The sequence below is a fragment of the Caretta caretta genome, chromosome 1 (assembly GCF_965140235.1).
Source record: "Caretta caretta isolate rCarCar2 chromosome 1, rCarCar1.hap1, whole genome shotgun sequence".
Lineage (NCBI taxonomy): Eukaryota > Metazoa > Chordata > Testudines > Cheloniidae > Caretta > Caretta caretta.
In genome coordinates, this window is record NC_134206.1 from 209,012,749 (window position 1) to 209,033,939 (window position 21,191).

At 43.7% G+C, this 21,191-nt stretch overlaps 1 protein-coding gene across 7 annotated transcripts in view; it reads right to left on the bottom strand.

The window, feature by feature from the left end:
- The window catches only part of SPAG17 (sperm associated antigen 17), a 299,338-nt gene that overhangs the window by 248,180 nt on the left and 29,967 nt on the right, over positions 1-21,191 (bottom strand). For all 7 annotated transcript variants that reach the window (XM_048819705.2, XM_048819724.2, XM_048819697.2 and 4 more), the window contains exons 2-3: positions 15,246-15,386; positions 14,724-14,783 (exon numbers count right to left, since the gene is read on the bottom strand). In XM_048819705.2, the coding sequence (XP_048675662.2) occupies positions 14,724-14,783; positions 15,246-15,386 (201 nt within the window). The remainder of the gene's footprint in view (positions 1-14,723; positions 14,784-15,245; positions 15,387-21,191) is intronic.

The window sequence follows — 21,191 nt, forward strand, 5'->3', positions numbered from 1 at the left end:
GTCCAATACAGTTGGGGCGCAGAGTAGCATCAATAAGGAAGTTGACACCCTCCCTGCCCAGTGTATAGCTTTGGGGCCTGGAGGGCAGATACACTCCACAGCTGCTTGATGATTCCTCCTGAGACCACCAGATGTTTCACAAGTCTAGAAGTCCCTTGCAATTGACCATCAAATGTAGTAGAAGGCAAGGAAGTGGCAACTTAGTCCCTAACCTGAACTGTTGAAGCTCAAATGCATTCCCTCAGTCCCTCATGGTGAATGATGCGGAGGTATCCTCTTTCTGCCAAGGCCCACAATGAAGGTTGGGAGACAGACCAGATACACAATTCAAAAGAAAGGAAGGCTAAGGAAAGAGGAGAAAATGATCCTAAGAAGACATTGAGAAGGAATGGATGGTGAAAAGAGGAAGAAAGGGAGACAAAAGGAAAAACAGCAACGTTTCAAAAAGAAGAAGAAAGGAGAAAAGTTAATTGGAGGGAAAACAGACACTGAGGAAAAGAGACAACTGGACAGTGAAGTGGAAAAGTGACAAAGAAAGAGATAGGAAAAATGAAAAAAGAAGAAAAGCGGGATTGACTTGGTCCTCAGCTGCACTGAAGCAGATCACAGTGCAGCTGAGGAGGCAGAGAATAAACCATTACTCCATCCCAACTCTGTGTTCTTGAGGCTGGCTGGATCCCAACACCCACCGACCCAGAATTAATCAGTTCCACTTTGAAGAAACTAGGACTAAAGTGGTGCCTTTCCTCTCCCACAGCCAACTGGCCTTGGGGAAAAATTGAAGAGAGGACCTAGCCAGATACTCCAGCTAATAGGAGAAGCTGCAGAAGCAGACCAAAACAGGAACATTTGGACATCCAGAAAACTTTCTACAGTTCTGACTGGACTTTCTCTACCCCATGCGGATGGGCTGTTTGCTCCCTCCCTCTCTCACAGTCTCTCATCTCAGCTTCACTCCATACCTGCCCCTCTTACCCTCTACTCCCTTGTCCTGTCCCCACAGGTTCCTTCCCTTCAATGTTCCCTCTCCCTTCACGCTCCTTTCCATTTAGCTGATCGCCTCCTAACTAACCCTCCCCACTCCTAAAATCCCACCCTGAGGAACTAACATGTTGTTTGCTGTCATAATGTAGTTCACTCTGCTGGTATGTTATACCTAGGGTGACCAGATAGCAACTGTGAAAAAACGGGACAGAGGGTGGGGGGTAATAGGTGCCTATATAAGAAAAAGTCCCCAAAAATGGGACAGTCCCTTTAAAAACAGGACATCTGGTCACCCTAGTTATACCCCTCTCCTCATCCTGTACCTGCCTTGTCTATTTAGATTGTAAGCTCTTCAGAGCGGGGGCTATGTGCTACTGTGTGTGTGTGAGTACAGTGCTGAGCACAACAGGGCACCATTCTTATTGATCCCTGGACACTACCAAAATACACAGATTAATAAATAAAAAAACTAAGGTCTGCTCCAATTTGTACTAGTTTATAATGGTGCTCAGGGGGACATTATACCAGCAAGGATTGTGGGAGTACAATGCACTTCATTCCTGTCTCCTCCAGCCCCTTCCCATCCCCAAAATGCAACCTATGCTGGGGGTGGAAGGAGGGGTGGAAGGAGCATATTGCTGGCTGCACTGACTTAATGCCAGCCAATGATTCCCCTATGACTGGAGAACCTTCTGTTCTTTAGAACAGATTTATGGTCCCTATATATTGCTCTGGCAGCATAAAGTTCCAGCATAGGCCAGGATATGGCAACTGATTTGGTAGTATTTTACAACCAGTCTGCATGGGTTTAAATAACTACACAATGAGCTAGGCAGTGTTATTTTATTGCACACACAAAACAACATTAAAAGATCATTAAGTTTGCATTCTGGCACTCAAATATTGGGAAATGCCCATTTTTCCACAGGACCCCTACCTAATTCAGTACATAGGATGGACCTGCTCTGGGAATTAATCAAGACTAACTAGCTAATGAGGCTGTTGTCTGTAGGACCCCTGCCTCATTTGTTGGAGAAATTGGAAAGTGTGTAGTGAATGAGGCAGAGGCTCTGGGCTACTCATCTAATCTCAATTGCCATCACCCTGTCCCCTCTACCACCGTTCCCCCCTGCTCATATCTGTCTCTCCCCTTCCTGGCTCCTTGTTTCTGTCCCCATCTCCTTACCCAGCCAGTCCTAATTCCCTCCCCACTAACCTGTTTCCTTCACTCTCTCCCAGTCCCAGTCTCCCCACAACCAGCCAAATCTAATTTCCCCATCTCCTGTTCCAGTCTTCAGCCCCTTCTCCAGGTGTCTTGTCTCAGTCTACTTGTCATGCTTTCTCCCCCAGGTCTGGCTTTTCTCCCTTCTGCATTTGTGTCAGGGCTTCCTTCTCCATACTGCTTAGGTACTAGCAGGAAACACACTGCCAACAAAAGAGAGAGTCTCCCTGCTCCCAGTTTGGGTTCCTGGCCTCACTCTGGTCCACCACAGCCAGAAGCAGCAATTGCAAGGAAATTCATTCTCAGCTGTCACAGCCCTGGGCTGGAGCATGCTCAGTGCAGATGCAATCTTGTATAATTTAGCTGCAAAGCTCTAACAAGTCTCTACTGAGCATGTGCAAATGGAGATTTTTTCGAAGTGGCCTGATTTAGGCAGATTTTCACAAAGATGGCAAAAGACAAAGGCCACTCCCCTTCCAAATTTCAAGTCCCCACCCCAAAGCATGCGGTCTTCTCAAAGACAAGGTCACCAGAATTTTTAACATGATCATAAAATATATGTTTTCCCTATCTCATTCTTGGAACAAGCTGAACCATTTTTGCTGGAGCTTTCAAAAAAAAAAAAAATTAAGCCTGAGGCAGACAGGTATCATGGGTTTGACAAAGCTATAAGTGTCTTATAATGGGAAGTGTTGAATAACTTTAATTACATGTGGCATTACCAGCTATGCCTATAACAGAAAGCTGCCAAAATATTACAATAAAATAGATATGTGAATAATAATACATAAATAATACATATACACTATACAAACATTTTATACACTGTTTAGTGGGAAACAATAGAGGACAGATTAATCTGACTTGCTATCATGTCTGTTTCAGAGTAGCAGCCGTGTTAGTCTGTATTCGCAAAAAGAAAAGGAGTACTTGTGGCACCTTAGAGACTAACCAATTTATTTGAGCATAAGCTTTCGTGAGCTACAGCTCACTTCATCAGATGCATAAAAGTGGAAAATGCAGTGAGGATATTTTTATACACACAGACCATGAAAAAAAATGGGTGTTTATCACTTCAAAAGGTTTTCTTTCCCCCCACCCCACTCTCCTGCTGGTAATAGCTTATCTAAAGTGATCACTCTCCTTAGAATAAGAAAAGGAGTACTTGTGGCACCTTAGAGACTAACCAATTTATTTGAGCATGAGCTTTCGTGAGCTACAGCTCACTTCATCAGATGTTTATCTGATGAAGTGAGCTGTAGCTCACGAAAGCTCATGTTCAAATAAATTGGTTAGTCTCTAAGGTGCCACAAGTACTCCTTTTCTTTTTGCGAATACAGACTAACACGGCTGTTCCTCTGAAACCTCTCCTTACAATGTGTATGATAATCAAGGTGGGCCATTTCCAGCATAAATCCAGGGTTTAACAAGGATGTCTGAGGAACGGGGGTGGGGTAGGAAAAAACAAGGGGAAATAGGTTACGTTGCATAATGACTTAGCCACTCCCAGTCTCTACACAAGCCTAAGTTAATTGTATCCAATTTGCAAATGAATTCCAATTCAGCAGTTTCTCGCTGGAGTCTGGTTTTGAAGTTTTTCTGTTGTAATATCGCAACTTTCATGTCTGTAATCGCGTGACCAGAGAGACTGAAATGTTCTCCGACTGGTTTATGAATGTTATCATTCTTGACATCTGATTTGTGTCCATTTGTTCTTTTACGTAGAGACTGTCCAGTTTGACCAATGTACATGGCAGAGGGGCACTGCTTGCACATGATGGCATATATCACATTGGTAGATGTGCAGGTGAACGAGCCTCTGATAGTGTGGCTGATGTTATTAGGCCCTATGACGGTGTCCCCTGAATAGATATGTGGGCACAGTTGGCAACGGGCTTTGTTGCAAGGATAGGTTCCTGGGTTAGTGGTTCTGTTGTGTGGTATGTAGTTGCTGGTGAGTATTTGCTTCAGGTTGGGGGGCTGTCTGTAAGCAAGGACTGGCCTGTCTCCCAAGATTTGTAAGAGTGATGGGTCATCCTTCAGGATAGGTTGTAGATCCTTGATAATGCGTTGGAGAGGTTTTAGTTGGGGGCTGAAGGTGACGGCTAGTGGCGTTCTGTTATTTTCTTTGTTAGGCCTGTCCTGTAGTAGGTGACTTCTGGGTACTCTTCTGGCTCTGACAATCTGTTTCTTCACTTCCGCAGGTGGGTATTGTAGTTGTAAGAATGCTTGATAGAGATCTTGTAGGTGTTTGTCTCTGTCTGAGGGGTTGGAGCAAATGCGGTTGTATCGTAGAGCTTGGCTGTAGACAATGGACCGTGTGGTGTGGTCTGGATGAAAGCTGGAGGCATGTTGGTAGGAATAGCGGTCAGTAGGTTTCTGGTATAGGGTGGTGCTTATGTGACCATCGCTTATTAGCACCGTAGTGTCCAGGAAGTGGATCTCTTGTGTGGACTGGTCCAGGCTGAGGTTGATGGTGGGATGGAGATTTTTGAAATCATGGTGGAATTCCTCAAGGGCTTCTTTTCCAGATCCAGATGATGAATATGTCATCAATGTAGTGCAAGTAGAGTAGGGGCATAAGGGAACGAGAGCTGAGGAAGCGTTGTTCTAAGTCAGCCATAAAAATGTTGGCATACTGTGGGGCCATGCGACTACCCATAGCAGTGCCACTGATTTGAAGGTATACATTGTCTCCAAATGTGAAATAGTTATGGGTGAGGACAAAGTCACAAAGTTCAGCCACCAGGTTAGCCGTGACATTATCGGGGATAGTGTTCCTGATGGCTTGTAGTCCATCTTTGTGTGGAATGTTGGTGTAGAGGGCTTCTACATCCATAGTGGCCAGGATGGTATGTTCAGGAAGATCACCGATGGATTGTAGTTTCCTTAGGAAGTCAGTGGTGTGTCGAAGATAGCTGGGAGTGCTGGTAGCGTAAGGCCTGAGGAGGGAGTCTACATAGCCAGACAATCCTGCTGTCAGGGTGCCAATGCCTGAGATGATGGGGCACCCAGGATTTCCAGGTTTATGGATCTTGGGTAGTAGATAGAATATCCCAGGTCGGGGTTCCAGGGGTGTGTCTGTGCGGATCTGATCTTGTGCTTTTTCACGGAGTTTCTTGAGCAAATTCTGTAGTTTCTTTTGGTAACCCTCAGTGGGATCAGAGGGTAATGGCTTGTAGAAAGTGGTGTTGGAGAGCTGCCGAGTAGCCTCTTGTTCATATTCCGACCTATTCATGATGACAACAGCACCTCCTTTGTCAGCCTTTTTGATTATGATGTCAGAGTTGTTTCTGAGGCTGTGGATGGCATTGTGTTCTGCACAGCTGAGGTTGTGGGGTAAGTGATGCTGCTTTTCCACAATTTCAGCCTGTGCACGTCGGCGGAAGCACTCTATGTAGAAGTCCAGTCTACTGTTTCAGCCTTCAGGAGGAGCCCACCTAGAATCCTTCTTTTTGTAGTGTTGGTAGGAAGGTCTCTGTGGATTAGTATGTTGTTCAGAGGAGTGTTGGAAATATCCCTTGAGTCGGAGACGTCGAAAATAGGATTTTAGGTCACCACAGAACTGTATCATGTTCGTGGGAGTGGAGGGGCAGACGGAGAGGCCCCGAGATAGGCCAGCTTCTTCTGCTGGGCTAAGAGTATAGTTGGATAGATTAACAATATTGCTGGGTGGGTTGAGGGAACCATTGCTGTGGCCCCTTGTGACATGTAGTAGTTTAGAAAGTTTAGTGTCCTTTTTCTTTTGTAGAGAAGCAAAGTGTGTGTTGTAAATGGCTTGTCTAGTTTTAGTAAAGTCCAGCCATGAGGAAGTTTGTGCAGAAGGTTGTTTTTTTATGAGAGTATCCAGTTTTGAGAGCTCATTCTTAATCTTTCCCTGTTTGCTGTAGAGGATATTAATCAGGTGGTTCTGCAGTTTCTTTGAGAGCGTGTGGCACAAGCTGTCAGCATAGTCTGTGTGGTATGTAGATTGGATCCACTTCCTGGACACTACGGTGCTAATAAGCGATGGTCACATAAACACCACCCTATACCAGAAACCTACGGACCGCTATTCCTACCTACATGTCTCCAGCTTTCGTCCAGACCACACCACACGGTCCATTGTCTACAGCCAAGCTCTACGATACAACCGCATTTGCCTCAACCCCTCAGACAGAGACTAACACCTACAAGATCTCTATCAAGCATTCTTACAACTACAGTACCCACCTTCTGAAGTGAAGAAACAGACTGACAGAGCCAGAAGAGTACCCAGAAGTCACCTACTACAGGACAGGCCTAACAAAGAAAATAACAGAACGCCACTAGCCGTCACCTTCAGACCCCAGCTAAAACCTCTCCAACGCATTATCAAGGATCTACAACCTATCCTGAAGGACGACCCATCACTCTCACAAATCTTGGGAGACAGGCCAATCCTTGCCTACAGACAGCCCCCCAACCTGAAGCAAATACTCACCAGCAACTACATACCACACAACAGAACCACTAACCCAGGAACCTATCCTTGCAACAAAGCCTGTTGCCAACTGTGCCCACATATCTATTCAGGGGACACCATCATAGGGCCTAATAACATCAGCCACACTATCAGAGGCTCATTCACCTGCACATCTACCAATGTGATATATGCCATCATGTGCAAGCAGTGCCCCTCTGCTGTGTACATTGGTCAAACTGGACAGTCTCTACGTAAAAGAATAAATGGACACAAATCAGATGTCAAGAATTATAACATTCATAAACCAGTCGGAGAACATTTCAGTCTCTCTGGTCATGCGATTACAGACATGAAAGTTGTGATATTACAACAGAAAAACTTCAAAACCAGACTCCAGCGAGAAACTGCTGAATTGGAATTCATTTGCAAATTGGATACAATTAACTTAGGCTTGTGTAGAGACTGGGAGTGGCTAAGTCATTATGCAACATAACCTATTTCCCCTTGTTTTTTCCTACCCCACCCCCGTTCCTCAGACGTCCTTGTTAAACCCTGGATTTATGCTGGAAATGGCCCACCTTGATTATCATACACATTGTAAGGAGAGTGATCACTTTAGATAAGCTATTACTAGCAGGAGAGTGGGGTGGGAGGAGAGAAAACCTTTTGAAGTGATAAACACCCATTTTTTCATGGTCTGTGTGTATAAAAATATCCTCACTGCATTTTCCACTTTTATGCATCCGATGAAGTGAGCTGTAGCTCACGAAAGCTTATGCTCAAATAAATTGGTTAGTCTCTATCATGTCTGTTGTAATTTTAAACCCATATAAAAGGAAAAAGTCATTATTTCTCTATCTGTCATGTTTATGAGGGACATATTCTAATGCACATTTAATTTATTGCTGGAATGAGCAAAGGACTAGAAGTCAGGCCTCCTGCTTTATAATCCCAGTACTACTATTGATTCATTTTGTGACCCTGAATATGTTACTCAGGACAGATCTACAAAGGTGTATAAGTACCTTACTACCTCTTTAAGTGCCTAAATCCTCCATTTCAACACCACTGACATTCACAAAACTACCACTCAGCAGCTGCCTAACCCTATAGACTTCTAAATTTCTGACAGTGGGCATACACAAAGCCACCCAAGCCCTGACCTTGCCCTACACTAACAATGTGCTCACAGCCCACACTGAAGTCAAATCTCCAGGAGGGGGCACTGAAGCCTGAGCCCACCTGAGCCCCACTGGGAGGCAAAAGCCTAAGGGCTTCAATCCCGAGCAGGGGGGTCTGTAACGTGAGCCCCGCCACCCAGGGCTGAAGCGCTCGGGCTTCGGCTTCAGCCCTGGGCCCCAGCAAGTCTAACGCCAGCCCTGGAGACCCCATTAAAATGGGGTTGCGACCCACTTTGGGGTCCTGGCACAGAGTTTGAGAACCGCTGATCTAGAGGATCAGGCTGCTGCCTCACATACCAGGTGCCTGAGTGTGTCCAAAACACCGAACAGCCCAGTGGTTAGGGCACTAACCTGAGATGTCCAGACCCATGCTCCAGAACAGGGACTTGAACCCAAGTCTCTCACATCACATGCCAGGTGAGTGCCTTAACTACCAGGCTTTTGGGTAGAGTTCTTTCTTTACTCTCCTTCTGCTTGGGCATGGATTACCAAAATGGCTGACCTGGCTTAGGCACCTCACTCCAGGAGAGGGTTCACGGCTGACAATTCCAAGCAGAGATAGGCATCTCCCTCTGGCTTGTAAGTCAAGTGCCTAAGGCCCAAAAAACCAGGAAGTAGGCATCCAAATACCTTTGTAGATCTGGGCCTAAACCCCACCCCTTTCCTATGCATTTCACTGCTGGCTGAATTAGGTGTCTCCTCGCTCAGCTTGCTGCCTTCTGAAGATCTCTTTCTTAAGCACCTAACTCTCCCCATGCATTGTATTGGGAACTTAGGCACTTAACTCAAGATTCCACTAGGTGGCTGGGAGCCTAGGAATTAGGTGTAGCAACTACGCACCTTTGTAGATTTAACCCTTGAGCTCTTTGTGCTGTAGCCCATAAGACTAGCTTGCCTCTACTATAGTCACTGCCTTGCCTTTATTATTCTGCCTTTATTATATTCAGGGAACCTACAGGCTTATATCCTGTAAGGCATTGACTTCAGCTGTTAGCATGACGCTTAAGGCCTATGGACTTTGGCATAGATAAATGGCCCAACGGTAACCCCTATGTTTTGGGGAACTGGAAGTAGAGTGAAAGGTGGAATTTTGCCCATAATGACATCAGCCAACCATAGAAACATGAGCTAACACCAGCGTTTGGAAAGTTTTGGAAAGAACATCCAACCACAAGAGTGCCATGGCAAAGAATTGAGGTATATGATAATGAGTTGAAATCATGAATATACTAACCTACAGAAGAAGGACACCTCAACATTAGTAAGGGGAGGAAATACAAACAAGGAAGAAGGGAAATACCCCTACTGAATATGCATCAGACATGGTAGCGTCAGCTTAACATATTATAAAAGTGGCATCCCAGCCTGTGGGCAGGAGAAGAGAGAGAGATGTAGCCTTGGGAGGTGCCAAAATGATGGCCACTGGTAAAGAGGAGGAAGGTTACGGTGACGAGGAAAATAATGGCTAACATTTCAGGTTGTTCTGCAATCTACTTTACTGAGTTAGAGTGTTTGTGAGTGTGCTAAATGTATTAATAAATCATTTGAAAATATAGACATATTCCTATAGTGTGAGTGTTGCAACTGTGTACATCAGGGTTCCCAAATATATAATAATTTTAATAATACTGGGCCTGATCTTGGGACAAGAACCTGTCAACCCTCAAAGTGATAACTGGGAATTTTTATACCTAATCAGTAGGTAAAGCTACAGTGCCTCTGTCTTCCAATCTGTAAAATTAACATAATACAAGCACAAGAAAATATTTAATGAAACTGAAAGGCAGAAAATTTAAAACTGATCCAAGGAAACATTTTTTAAACACAACACATAATTACCTTGTGGAACTCATTGCCACAAGATATCATTCAGACCACAAGCTTAGTCTTCCTGAGTTAAAGCAAGCACTGTAGACTGCTGCACTGAAGTAGAAGAAGGGAAATTCCATTCTACTGAAGCAGCTTGTATCAAGGCCAGCACTATCAGTAGCAATTATAGTGCCTGCATCAATATCTGTGCAGTTTGCCTCAATAAGGCATTAAACTCCGGCACAGGTTCCATTATACTGTAGCTTTCAAAAATCATTAAAGTTTTAGGAGTTCACCTGCAATCTCACTGGAAGCTGAGACACAAGTGTAGAAATCTTAGCATAATGAATAACGTACTTCTCTCTGTACTCATTCTGTACTTGTTTATCATTACTGTCAATGAGAATTTTGAATGCAGAATCTGTGGTAGAACCCTCAGTGAATATTGTGGAGCAAAATTCTGCCCATAGCAGGCAGAATTTATACTTGTGGCAGCTTGATCAATCTTTTAATTTGCTACAGCCAGACCGGAAACAGGATCCAGGCAAAAGGTCAGAACAGGCATTTTATATTCTCTGTTTAAAAAAAAACAGAGCAATAAAGTAAGTAGCTAATGAGACACAGCATTGACAGCTGAAATTCATAAGTATCCAGTCCACAAGTAAACTGCTCCTAGTAATTAAATACAGGTATCATGAAAAGGTTCTGCTTAGGGCCAAACTTTAAAATCCTTCTATCAGAAGGACTGAAAGCGTTTTACATCCCAGATAATATAGAATAAGATTGCCCGGGAGGCTAGTCCAGAACAGAGAGGGTTAATTCCATAAAATTCACAGTCATGTCAATTGTAAATAATTCCAATGGGACTTGTTCAGATAGTATTGTAGCATTACTGAAAAACACACTGCAACTAAAAAGACCTATTATAAAATCCACCAAAACCTGAGACATATAAAAAGTTTATTAGTCATCACTGAGTTAAAATGTAAACAAGTTCTTTTTAGAGGAATCCAAAAATCTTTATGTCCAAGGTCTGCAGGGCCATAAAACTCTGGCTGAGAAAATTTTAAGCAATCTTTTAATTAATCACGGGATTTTATAGCCTCTCACAAACTGTATATTAAACGTTTACATGGTAGAATAAAAGGAAGTGCTCTTTGTATTAAGCAAGCTCACTAACTCTTCAGATATACCCCACTGGGTGAACCAACTTAGAACTTTACATCAAGTAGCTGTTTACACAAACAGTAGGCTCTAGAGCAGGAATCTCAAACTCAAATCACCACAAGGGCCACATGAGGACAAGTACATTGGCCCGAGGGCTGCATCACTGAAACCTTTTCATACAATGATACAAAAGTATAGTCAAAAATGAAAAAAATGAAGAGTAATATAGTATGCTATTAAAAGTCAACGTATTAACTTTTAAAAAACTGTAATGCAAAGAGGGGTTTTAATAAAATATAAATACCTGTAACTGTTCCTTATGTGGTCAGTAACACTGATGATGATGATGAATGCAATTTCCTGGTGCAAGTGCTAGAGGAGCCAACTAGGGGGGGCGCTTTTCTTGACCTGCTGCTCACAAACCGGGTAGAATTAGTAGGGGAAGCAAAAGTGGATGGGAATCTGGGAGGCAGTGACCATGAGTTGGTTGAGTTCAGGATCCTGACGCAAGGAAGAAAGGTAAGCAGCAGGATATGGACCCTGGACTTCAGGAAAGCAGACTTCGACTCCCTCAGGGAACGGATGGCCAGGATCCCCTGGGGGACTAACTTGAAGGGGAAAGGAGTCCAGGAGAGCTGGCTGTATTTCAAGGAATCCCTGTTGAGGTTACAGGGACAAACCATCCCAATGAGTCGAAAGAATAGTAAATATGGCAGGCGACCAGCTTGGCTTAATGGTGAAATCCTAGCGGATCTCAAACATAAAAAAGAAGCTTACAAGAAGTGGAAGGTTGGACATATGACCAGGGAAGAGTATAAAAATATTGCTCGGGCATGTAGGAATCATATCAGGAGGGCCAAATTGCACCTGGAGCTGCAGCTAGCAAGAGATGTCAAGAGTAACAAGAAGGGTTTCTTCAGGTATGTTGGCAACAAGAAGAAAGCCAAGGAAAGTGTGGGCCCCTTACTGAATGAGGGAGGCAACCTAGTGACAGAGGATGTGGAAAAAGCTAATGTACTCAATGCTTTTTTTGCCTCTGTTTTCACTAACAAGGTCAGCTCCCAGACTGCTGCGCTGGGCATCACAAAATGGGGAAGAGATGGCCAGCCCTCTGTGGAGATAGAGGTGGTTAGGGACTATTTAGAAAAGCTGGACGTGCACAAGTCCATGGGGCCGGACGAGTTGCATCCGAGAGTGCTGAAGGAATTGGCGGCTGTGATTGCAGAGCCATTGGCCATTATCTTTGAAAACTCGTGGCGAACCGGGGAAGTCCCGGATGACTGGAAAAAGGCTAATGTAGTGCCAATCTTTAAAAAAAGGAAGAAGGAGGATCCTGGGAACTACAGGCCAGTCAGCCTCACCTCTGTCCCTGGAAAAATCATGGAGCAGGTCCTCAAAGAATCAATCCTGATGCACTTGCATGAGAGGAAAGTGATCAGGAACAGCCAGCATGGATTCACCAAGGGAAGGTCATGCCTGACTAATCTAATCGCCTTTTATGATGAGATTACTGGTTCTGTGGATGAAGGGAAAGCAGTGGATGTATTGTTTCTTGACTTTAGCAAAGCTTTTGACACGGTCTCCCACAGTATTCTTGTCAGCAAGTTAAGGAAGTATGGGCTGGATGAATGCACTATAAGGTGGGTAGAAAGCTGGCTAGATTGTCGGGCTCAACGGGTAGTGATCAATGGCTCCATGTCTAGTTGGCAGCCAGTATCAAGTGGAGTGCCCCAGGGGTTGGTCCTGGGGCCGGTTTTGTTCAATATCTTCATAAATGATCTGGAGGATGGTGTGGATTGCACTCTCAGCAAATTTGCGGATGATACTAAACTGGGAGGAGTGGTAGATACGCTGGAGGGGAGAGATAGGATACAGAAGGACCTAGACAAATTGGAGGATTGGGCCAAGAGAAATCTGATGAGGTTCAATAAGGATAAGTGCAGGGTCCTGCACTTAGGATGGAAGAATCCAATGCACAGCTACAGTCTAGGGACCGAATGGCTAGGCAGCAGTTCTGCGGAAAAGGACCTAGGGGTGACAGTGGACGAGAAGCTGTATATGAGTCAGCAGTGTGCCCTTGTTGCCAAGAAGGTCAATGGCATTTTGGGATGTATAAGTAGGGGTATAGCGAGCAGATCGAGGGATGTGATCGTTCCCCTCTATTCGACATTGGTGAGGCCTCATCTGGAGTACTGTGTCCAGTTTTGGGCCCCACACTACAAGAAGGATGTGGATAAATTGGAGAGAGTCCAGCGAAGGGCAACAAAAATGATTAGGGGTCTAGAACACATGACTTATGAGGAGAGGCTGAGGGAGCTGGGATTGTTTAGCCTGCAGAAGAGAAGAATGAGGGGGGATTTGATAGCTGCTTTCAACTACCTGAAAGGGGGTTCCAAAGAGGATGGCTCTAGACTGTTCTCAATGGTAGCAGATGACAGAACGAGGAGTAATGGTCTCAAGTTGCAGTGGGGGAGGTTAGATTGGATATTAGGAAAAACTTTTTCACTAAGAGGGTGGTGAAACACTGGAATGCGTTACCTAGGGAGGTGGTAGAATCTCCTTCCTTAGAGGTTTTTAAGGTCAGGCTTGACAAAGCCCTGGCTGGGATGATTTAACTGGGAATTGGTCCTGCTTCGAGCAGGGGGTTGGACTAGATGACCTTCTGGGGTCCCTTCCAACCCTGATATTCTATGATTCTATGATTCTATGATCTATGCTAACAGTCTATCGACATAGGTGTAATGGCAGGAACTTTTTAAAGTAACTATTCATACAAAATATGTTGCCACTTTTAACAAACATTCTTCCCAACTACCTACAGCAAAGAATCATACATGCTGAACTTCATACCTCAGACTGACTGTCTAGTCCATGAGCCGCCGCCCCTGCCCCGCCTCTTCCCTCCCCTTCCCCAAATACCCACCCGAACCCCACCTCTTCTCCACCTCCTCCCGAGTGTGCCTCGTCCCCGCTCCTTCCCCCTCCCTCCTGGAAAGTCCTAAGCGCCATCAAACAGCTGTTTGGTAGAGGGAATCGCTGGGAGGTAGGCGGAGGAGCAGGGATGCAGTGCGCTTGGCTGGGGGGAAGGGAGCTTGGCTGCTGGTGGAGTCGGCGCCTATGGCAGGCCACAGGAAATAACTCTGCGGGCCGCATGATACCCCTGCTCTAGAGCATCAATGCTGCATTCTAGAGTTCTATTTTCTCATTGATGCAGAAGGGTTTAAGCACATCAACTGCTGTGAACACAGAACCATAGGACTGGAAGGGACCTCGAGAAGTCATCTAGTCCAGTCCCCTGCACTCATGACAGGACTAAATATTATCTAGGCCATTCCTGACAGGTGTTTGTCTAACGTGCTCTTAAAAATCTCCAATGATGGAGATTCCACAACCTCCCTAGGCAATTTATTCCAGTGCTTAACTACCCTGACAGTTAGAAAGTTTTTCCTAATGTCCAACCTAAGCCTCCCTTGCTGCAATTTAAGTCCATTGTTTCTTGTCCTATTCTCAGAGGTTAAGAAAAACAATTTTTCTCCCTTCTCCTTGTAACAACCTTTTATGTACCTGAAAACATTTGGGAGAACAGATCCCAGCTCTGTATCTCTAGAATTCATGGAAACACCATTAAAATATACCCAGAGAATATATTACAAGCATCATAAAGAAATCCATGTCCCAGAAGGCACCTTGCTCCTCATTTGCTTTGTCTACAAATAGTTCATATGGACTGATTAAGATGCAACAAAAGGAAGCAGTTTTGGCATCTTGGCAACAGAAATGTTTTTAAAAGCTGTATCCAGTGGACAAGAGTCATTTTTTACTCAAATATACAAAACATAACTAATTATAAGTATTTAGCTCAATTATTTAAAAAAGCAATAAAAACTTTTCCTCTGCAATAAGTGCTTTAACCTACCTCATAATACATAGGCACGTCTTTATCCTTTTTTCCCTTTTGATTTCCAGCTTCCATGATCTGTAAGAAAAGCAAAGTGCAGTACTGTGTTTATTATCTTCATCAGTTTTTTCTTGATTACCCTCAGACTCCCTGACAGTAAGATATATTAGACTGGCATAATCTTCTAAGGCAGTGCTACTCAAAGTGGTGGTCCGTGGACCGGTGCCGGTCTGCGAGCCATTGGCTGCCGGTCTATGCACACATTGGAAAAAAAATGGCCGGTCCCCCACATCAGATAGCTTGAGAAGCACTGTTCTAAGGGATGTGGTAAAGGCTCCATCACTTTGGACATTTAAAACGAGTCTGGACAAAGCCCTGGACTACACAGCATTGACACAGGATGGACTAGCTTACCTAATAGGGTTGTTTTCTTATTTAAACTAATCTATTAATTTTAAATTAACACAGCAGCACTTGTGGCTAAGGAGGAAAAGGCTACCAAGTCTTCAAGAGGTTTTAATAATAAACCATTTTAAATACCTGTCCCAAAATTCCTTCCCACGATACCTCGCTGAAGAGCTTCCGCTGTGGCACCTGCACAGCAAGAGACAAGGCTTGTGTGTGGACTTCATCCTCGATTTTGTTCCCAACAACAAAAGCAATGCTAGGCTTCCAATTATCCTGTTGATTTTCCAAAATAAAAAATAAATGCATTAAAAAAGTCTTATTTTTGAGTTTTAAGAAACAAGCTTACATAGATTACTTCTTTACCAAAGGCAGCTGATGAAATCCATAATGTATACTGAGTATTGCCATGTATGCCACACTTTAGAACACATGATATAAAATTTAAATAAGCATAAACACGTTGTCCTACTTCTTTTCGCCCATCAGGTGGCAGCATTGTGCTATATAAAACAAAACGCTTCCATAATACAATGTAACAATTTCTTTATTGGTGAATGCTCCATTAGCACAATGTGAGCAATATTTTAGGATGACACTTGCAGACATAGAATCATAGAATATTAGGATTGGAAGAGACCTCAGGAGGTCATCTAGTCCAATCCCCTGCTCAAAGCAAGACCAACACCAACTAAATCATCCCAGCCAGGGCTTTGTCAAGCCGGGCCTTAAAAACCTCTAAGGATGGAGATTCCACCACCTCCCTAGGTAACCCATTTCAGTGCTTCACCACCCTCCTACTGAAATAGTTTCCTAATATCCAACCTACACCTCCCCCACTGCAACTTGAGACCATTGCTTCTTGTTCTGTCATCTGCTACCACTGAGAACAGCCTAGCTCCCTCCTCTTTGGAACCCCCCTTCAGGTAGTTGAAGGCTGCTATCAAATCCCCCCTCACTCTTCTCTTCTGCAGACTAAATAACCCCAGTTCCCTCAGCCTCTCCTCATAAGTCATGTGCCCGAGCCCCCTAATAATTTCCGTTGCCCTCTGCTTGACTCTCTTCAATTTGTCCACATACTAGCCTTTAGAATTGAAAAAGAAGCTGAATTGTTTGCTGTTGAAAAAAATAAACGAAAAAGAATTCCAAGTTCCTAGCCTGAAGAATTACGAAATACCAAATGTAACTTCCTGAAATTTAGAGCATTAAGATATTTCAAAACAAAACTTTTATGAACAAAAAGGAATATTACTATTATTTATGAACAAAAGGAATATTTACTATTATTTACTATTATTATTCTATTTATTAGAATATACATGACAAGGGCAAATTATGCTCTATTAAAATACCAACAAATGAGCACCAGAACTACCAGGTTGCAAATGTGCTGACATATTTCCTAGAAGAATGTATGCCGAATGATATGAAAAAAAGGATCCAAACTCAACACTGCAGAAATACAAAACAAAAACAAAGTATACCGTGTGGTCATTCTTTGGTGATATCTCCATAATGAGAGTATCAAACTACGCTGGAGAACGAGTAAGGGAGACAGTTACTCTCCCTGTCTTCTGAGCGTCTTTTCCTTGAACTTCTTCCTTGTGGCAACCCTGCCCCTTGCCAGGGCCCTTCCATGGTCCAACTCATCTTCCCCATCAGCCCATCTCCAGGGCTCCAGCATAAGAACCAGAAGCAGTGAAATTAGAAGCATTTTGGCTGGGGTTCACACTGTGTGGAAGTTTGAAAATCTCACCCTTTTTAATCATATGTCCACATGCTCCAATTGCAAACCTTACAATAAAGATGCATAAGGCCTTATCTACACTACAGGGGGAGATCATCTAAGTTACGCAACTTCAGCTACGTCAATAACATAGCTGAAATTGACGTACTTAGATCTACTTACCTCAGGGTCCAGGCTATGCAATGTTGACTGGAGACGCTCTCCTGTCAACTCCCCTTGCGCTTCTCATTCAGGTGGAGTACAGGAGTCGATGGAAGAGCGATCTGCAGTCGATCCATTGATCACTGCAAGTCGAACTCCCGGTAAGTGTAAACAAGGCCTAAGTAAGGTGTTTCAGTGGTCAACATAGTAACAGGAGGCTGATTGGCTAGCCAATGCCAGACAGCCATCATTTGTAGGCATCATGAGAACAGCAGGTTTTAAGGAGGAATTTTAAAAAGAATAAAGTGGTGGCTTTATGAAATTTGATGGAGAATTCTTCCAATTCACAAAGGTTGGTATACAGGAATGTATGAATGTGTTTGTGGGGGAAAAAGGACATAATCAAGCTCAGCATTGTTGGCAGAGCAAAGGCAGGGGTCAACTTTGCATAAAGAAATTACATTTGATAGGTAGGGTGAGTGGAGGGCTCTCTCCTTGACCTTCCAATTTTATTCACTCTTCACCTCTCCATTTGTTCCTAACAACTCCTTAAACTGTTTTAGGAGGAAAATAACTAAACACGTACAGCTTGGCTAATTGATCACTGGGAATGAGAAAAAAAGATATGTAACAGTCTACAAATATTTCACAGTGTAAGCATTTAGGATGGAGGGAGGGAAATGGTTCACTAAGGTCCACGATGGCATGACTACGAGTAATGGGATGAAAGAATGAAAAAGAAAACTTAAACCTTGTCTACACCTGCAGCGGTGAGTAGGGTACGTGTAGCTACACGCAACAGTGAAAAGCTCTGGCAGGGGGGAGGCAGCAGGGAAAGCTCTGGCAGCCATTTCCTTTTCCCAGCTGCCTCCTCCCTCCCAGAGCCCTTCCCTGCTGACAGAGCCTTTCATCATAGTGAGGAACAGCTCTGACAGCAGGGAGGCAGCAGGACATTACACTGCTACAAACAGCAGTGTAGACATGAGAGGCACTGCTTGGGTGTGTAGAGAGCCATGTAGGGTATATACCAGGGGAGCCAAACTGTGGCTCTTTTACAGTTAGGGTGAAGCTTGTGGAGTCCCCCACACTTACCAGACTGAGAGGGGGGAGTTCGGGGCTTCTGCCCTGCGGTGGGGTGGTGGGGCTAGGAGCTTCTGCTAGAGGTGACTATACCTGCTGAGAGCAGGGGTACAATTTAAAGGTTCACCCCGCCCCCAGTCCCCACACACACAGCAGCCTAGGTCATACCCAGGGCGCCATTTCAGATTTTGCTGCAGGCGGGGCAGGCAACTTTAACCGTGATTCCAGAGGCTACTTGGGCAATTGAAAACTCTTGTTTTTTTTGACAGGTTTCAGAGGAACAGCCGTGTTAGTCTGTATTCGCAAAAAGAAAAGGAGTACTTGTGGCACCTTAGAGACTAACCAATTTATTTGAGCATGAGCTTTCGTGAGCTACAGCTCACTTCATCAGATGTTTACCGTGGAAACTGCAGCAGACTTTATATTCTCTGTGTGTATATAAAGTCTGCTGCAGTTTCCACGGTAAACATCTGATGAAGTGAGCTGTAGCTCACGAAAGCTCATGCTCAAATAAATTGGTTAGTCTCTAAGGTGCCACAAGTACTCCTTTTCTTGTTTTTTTGCAGATAATAACTTAGATACAGTGCTCCTTTTAGATAATAATTTCTAATTCCTATATAAAGAAAGAAAATTAAATAAATATTAGACCCACTCAGCTCTAATACTAACATGTTCTGACATTTTGTGTCAAAAGGGACACCGGTTAGGTTTAAACATTTAATGTATGTTCTTACTTTGTTACTAACTCTTGAATACAACAATTGAAAGAAATATAGAAAAATATAGATTACTCTCTATCACCTTTTTGCAGTTCATCAACCTTGGAGTAGATCATTTAACTTTTGGAAACATCCTACTAGGGCAAGGCCCTTTGAGTTATACCGCATCTGCCTGGGGCTCTAGGTGTGTTACCCCACTACAAATAATAGACTAGAAACTGACTTTAAACAGGAGTGAAACGGACAATTTCAAGTCACTTTCATAGTACTGCCGACCCCAAATGTTCAAAAATCATGAATCAGGTTCTCCAAAAATCATGAGATTGGCTTTAAAATAATGAGATTATGTAAAAATAATATATTTGGTGTTCTTTTTATTTACATTCTGCTTTTTGAGCCTTTAGGGTGTGCTGGGGTCACATTTTGAAGCTTTCTCCACAGTCACAGCTGGAAACTTCATTTTTCTTTAAGACTGAAGGCTGAAATCATCACATATCACTTGACTCCAGGAGCTGGGGCTTTAAGAAAACAATAATTATCAGACTCTCATAGCAAAATCATGAGAGTTGGCAACACTGCTTCTGTTTAAAGGCTAGCTACTTTCCAGAAGGGTCTTAAACACAACACTGCAGTGATTGAGTTGCAGTTTCCACACGAGAATATTTTAAACTAAACACCAAGAAAATTCAACATTTTAAAATTCAGAAAAAAATTGAGACTTCTGAGGTATATCATGGTAACTGCAGGCAGGCAAGAAAAATAAACAGGCACAGGAGCTCTGGGCAGCTCTTCCTCTTGAAAAAAATTGGAGGGTCAAATCTTCGAGTCCTTAATCAAGTAAAACTATTGCCATCAGTGCCTCCACACATAGACCTTAACATCACAGTGAAGGTGTGACAACATGTGGTCAATAACTATACATGTCATACTTAAATATCTGAGCCATCTTATCCAGAGTTACACATCTTATATGCATCGGCTCAGGGACTACATATTCTGAACAGTGCTGAACGCAGATAAATAATACAAATCATGAAAATAATCATCAACTTTATGGACTTGGTGGATGCAATTTCTGTTCTTTGTTCTGGAATTGACTTGGATACAGCTGAAACCCTAAGAAGTTGAGGTATAATCACACCTGATACTCATACGACACTTTCTCATGCCTTCCTTTTCTCAAACTCAGAACAAAAAATGACAAAACAAAATGGTTTTCAGTTAAAATCTAAAATTGCCCAGCAGGCATTGCTGTACAACCCAGTCTGGAGCAGAACCTGCCACCCATTGGCAGTTAAGTGCTCTCCTCTCATCTGACACTCTTTCTTTCTTCAGCCTTCCTGACCTCTGTGCTGCTTTTTATACTGTCAACCATGACATCCTTCCCAATTACCTGACTGAGGCTGACTGGCCTGCAGTTCCCAGGATCCTCCTCCTTCCCTTTTTTAAAGATGGGCACTACATTAGCCTTTTTCCAGTCGCCCGGGACCTCCCCCAATCTCCATGAGTTTTCAAAGATAATGGCCAGTGGATCTTCAATCACATCTGCCAACTCCTTTAGCACTCTCGGATGCAACTTACCTGGCCCCATGGACTTGTGCACATCCAGCTTTTCTAAATAGTCCCGAACCACTTCTTTCTCCACAGAGGGCTGGTCACCTCCTCCCCATGCTGTGCTGCCCAGTGCAGTAGTCTGGGAACTGACCTTGTTCGTGAAGACAGATGCAAAAAAAGCATTGAGTACATGAGCTTTTTCCACATCCTCTGTCACTAGGTTGCCTCCCTCATTCAGTAAGGGGCCCACACTTTCCTTGACTTTCTTCTTGTTGCTAACATACCTGAAGAAACCCTTCTTGTTACTCTTAACATCTCTTGCTAGCCGCAACTCCAGGTGTGATTTGGCCTTCCTGATTTTACTCCTGCATGCCCGAGCAATATTTTTATACTCATCCCTGGTCATTTGTCCAATCTTCCACTTCTTGTAAGCTTCTTTATAGAGTGCCCATCTTCAAAAAAAGAGAAGAAGGAGAATCCGGGGAACTACAGACTGGTGAGCCTCACCTCTGTCCCTGGAAAAATCATGGCGCAGGTCCTCAAGGAATCCATTTTGAAGCACTTGGAGGAGAGGAAGGTGATCAGGAACAGTCAACATGGATTCCCCAAGGGCAAGTCATGCCTGACCAACTTGATTGCCTTCTATGATGACATAACTGGCTCTGTAGATATGGGAAAAGTGGTGGCTGTGATATATCTTGACCTTAGCAAAGCTTTTGATGTGGTCTCCCACAGTATTCTTGCCAGCAAGTGAAAAAGTATGGATTATAAGAGGAATGGACTATAAGGTGGATAGAAAGCTGGCTAGATTGTCCAGCTCAACAGGTGGTAATCAATGGC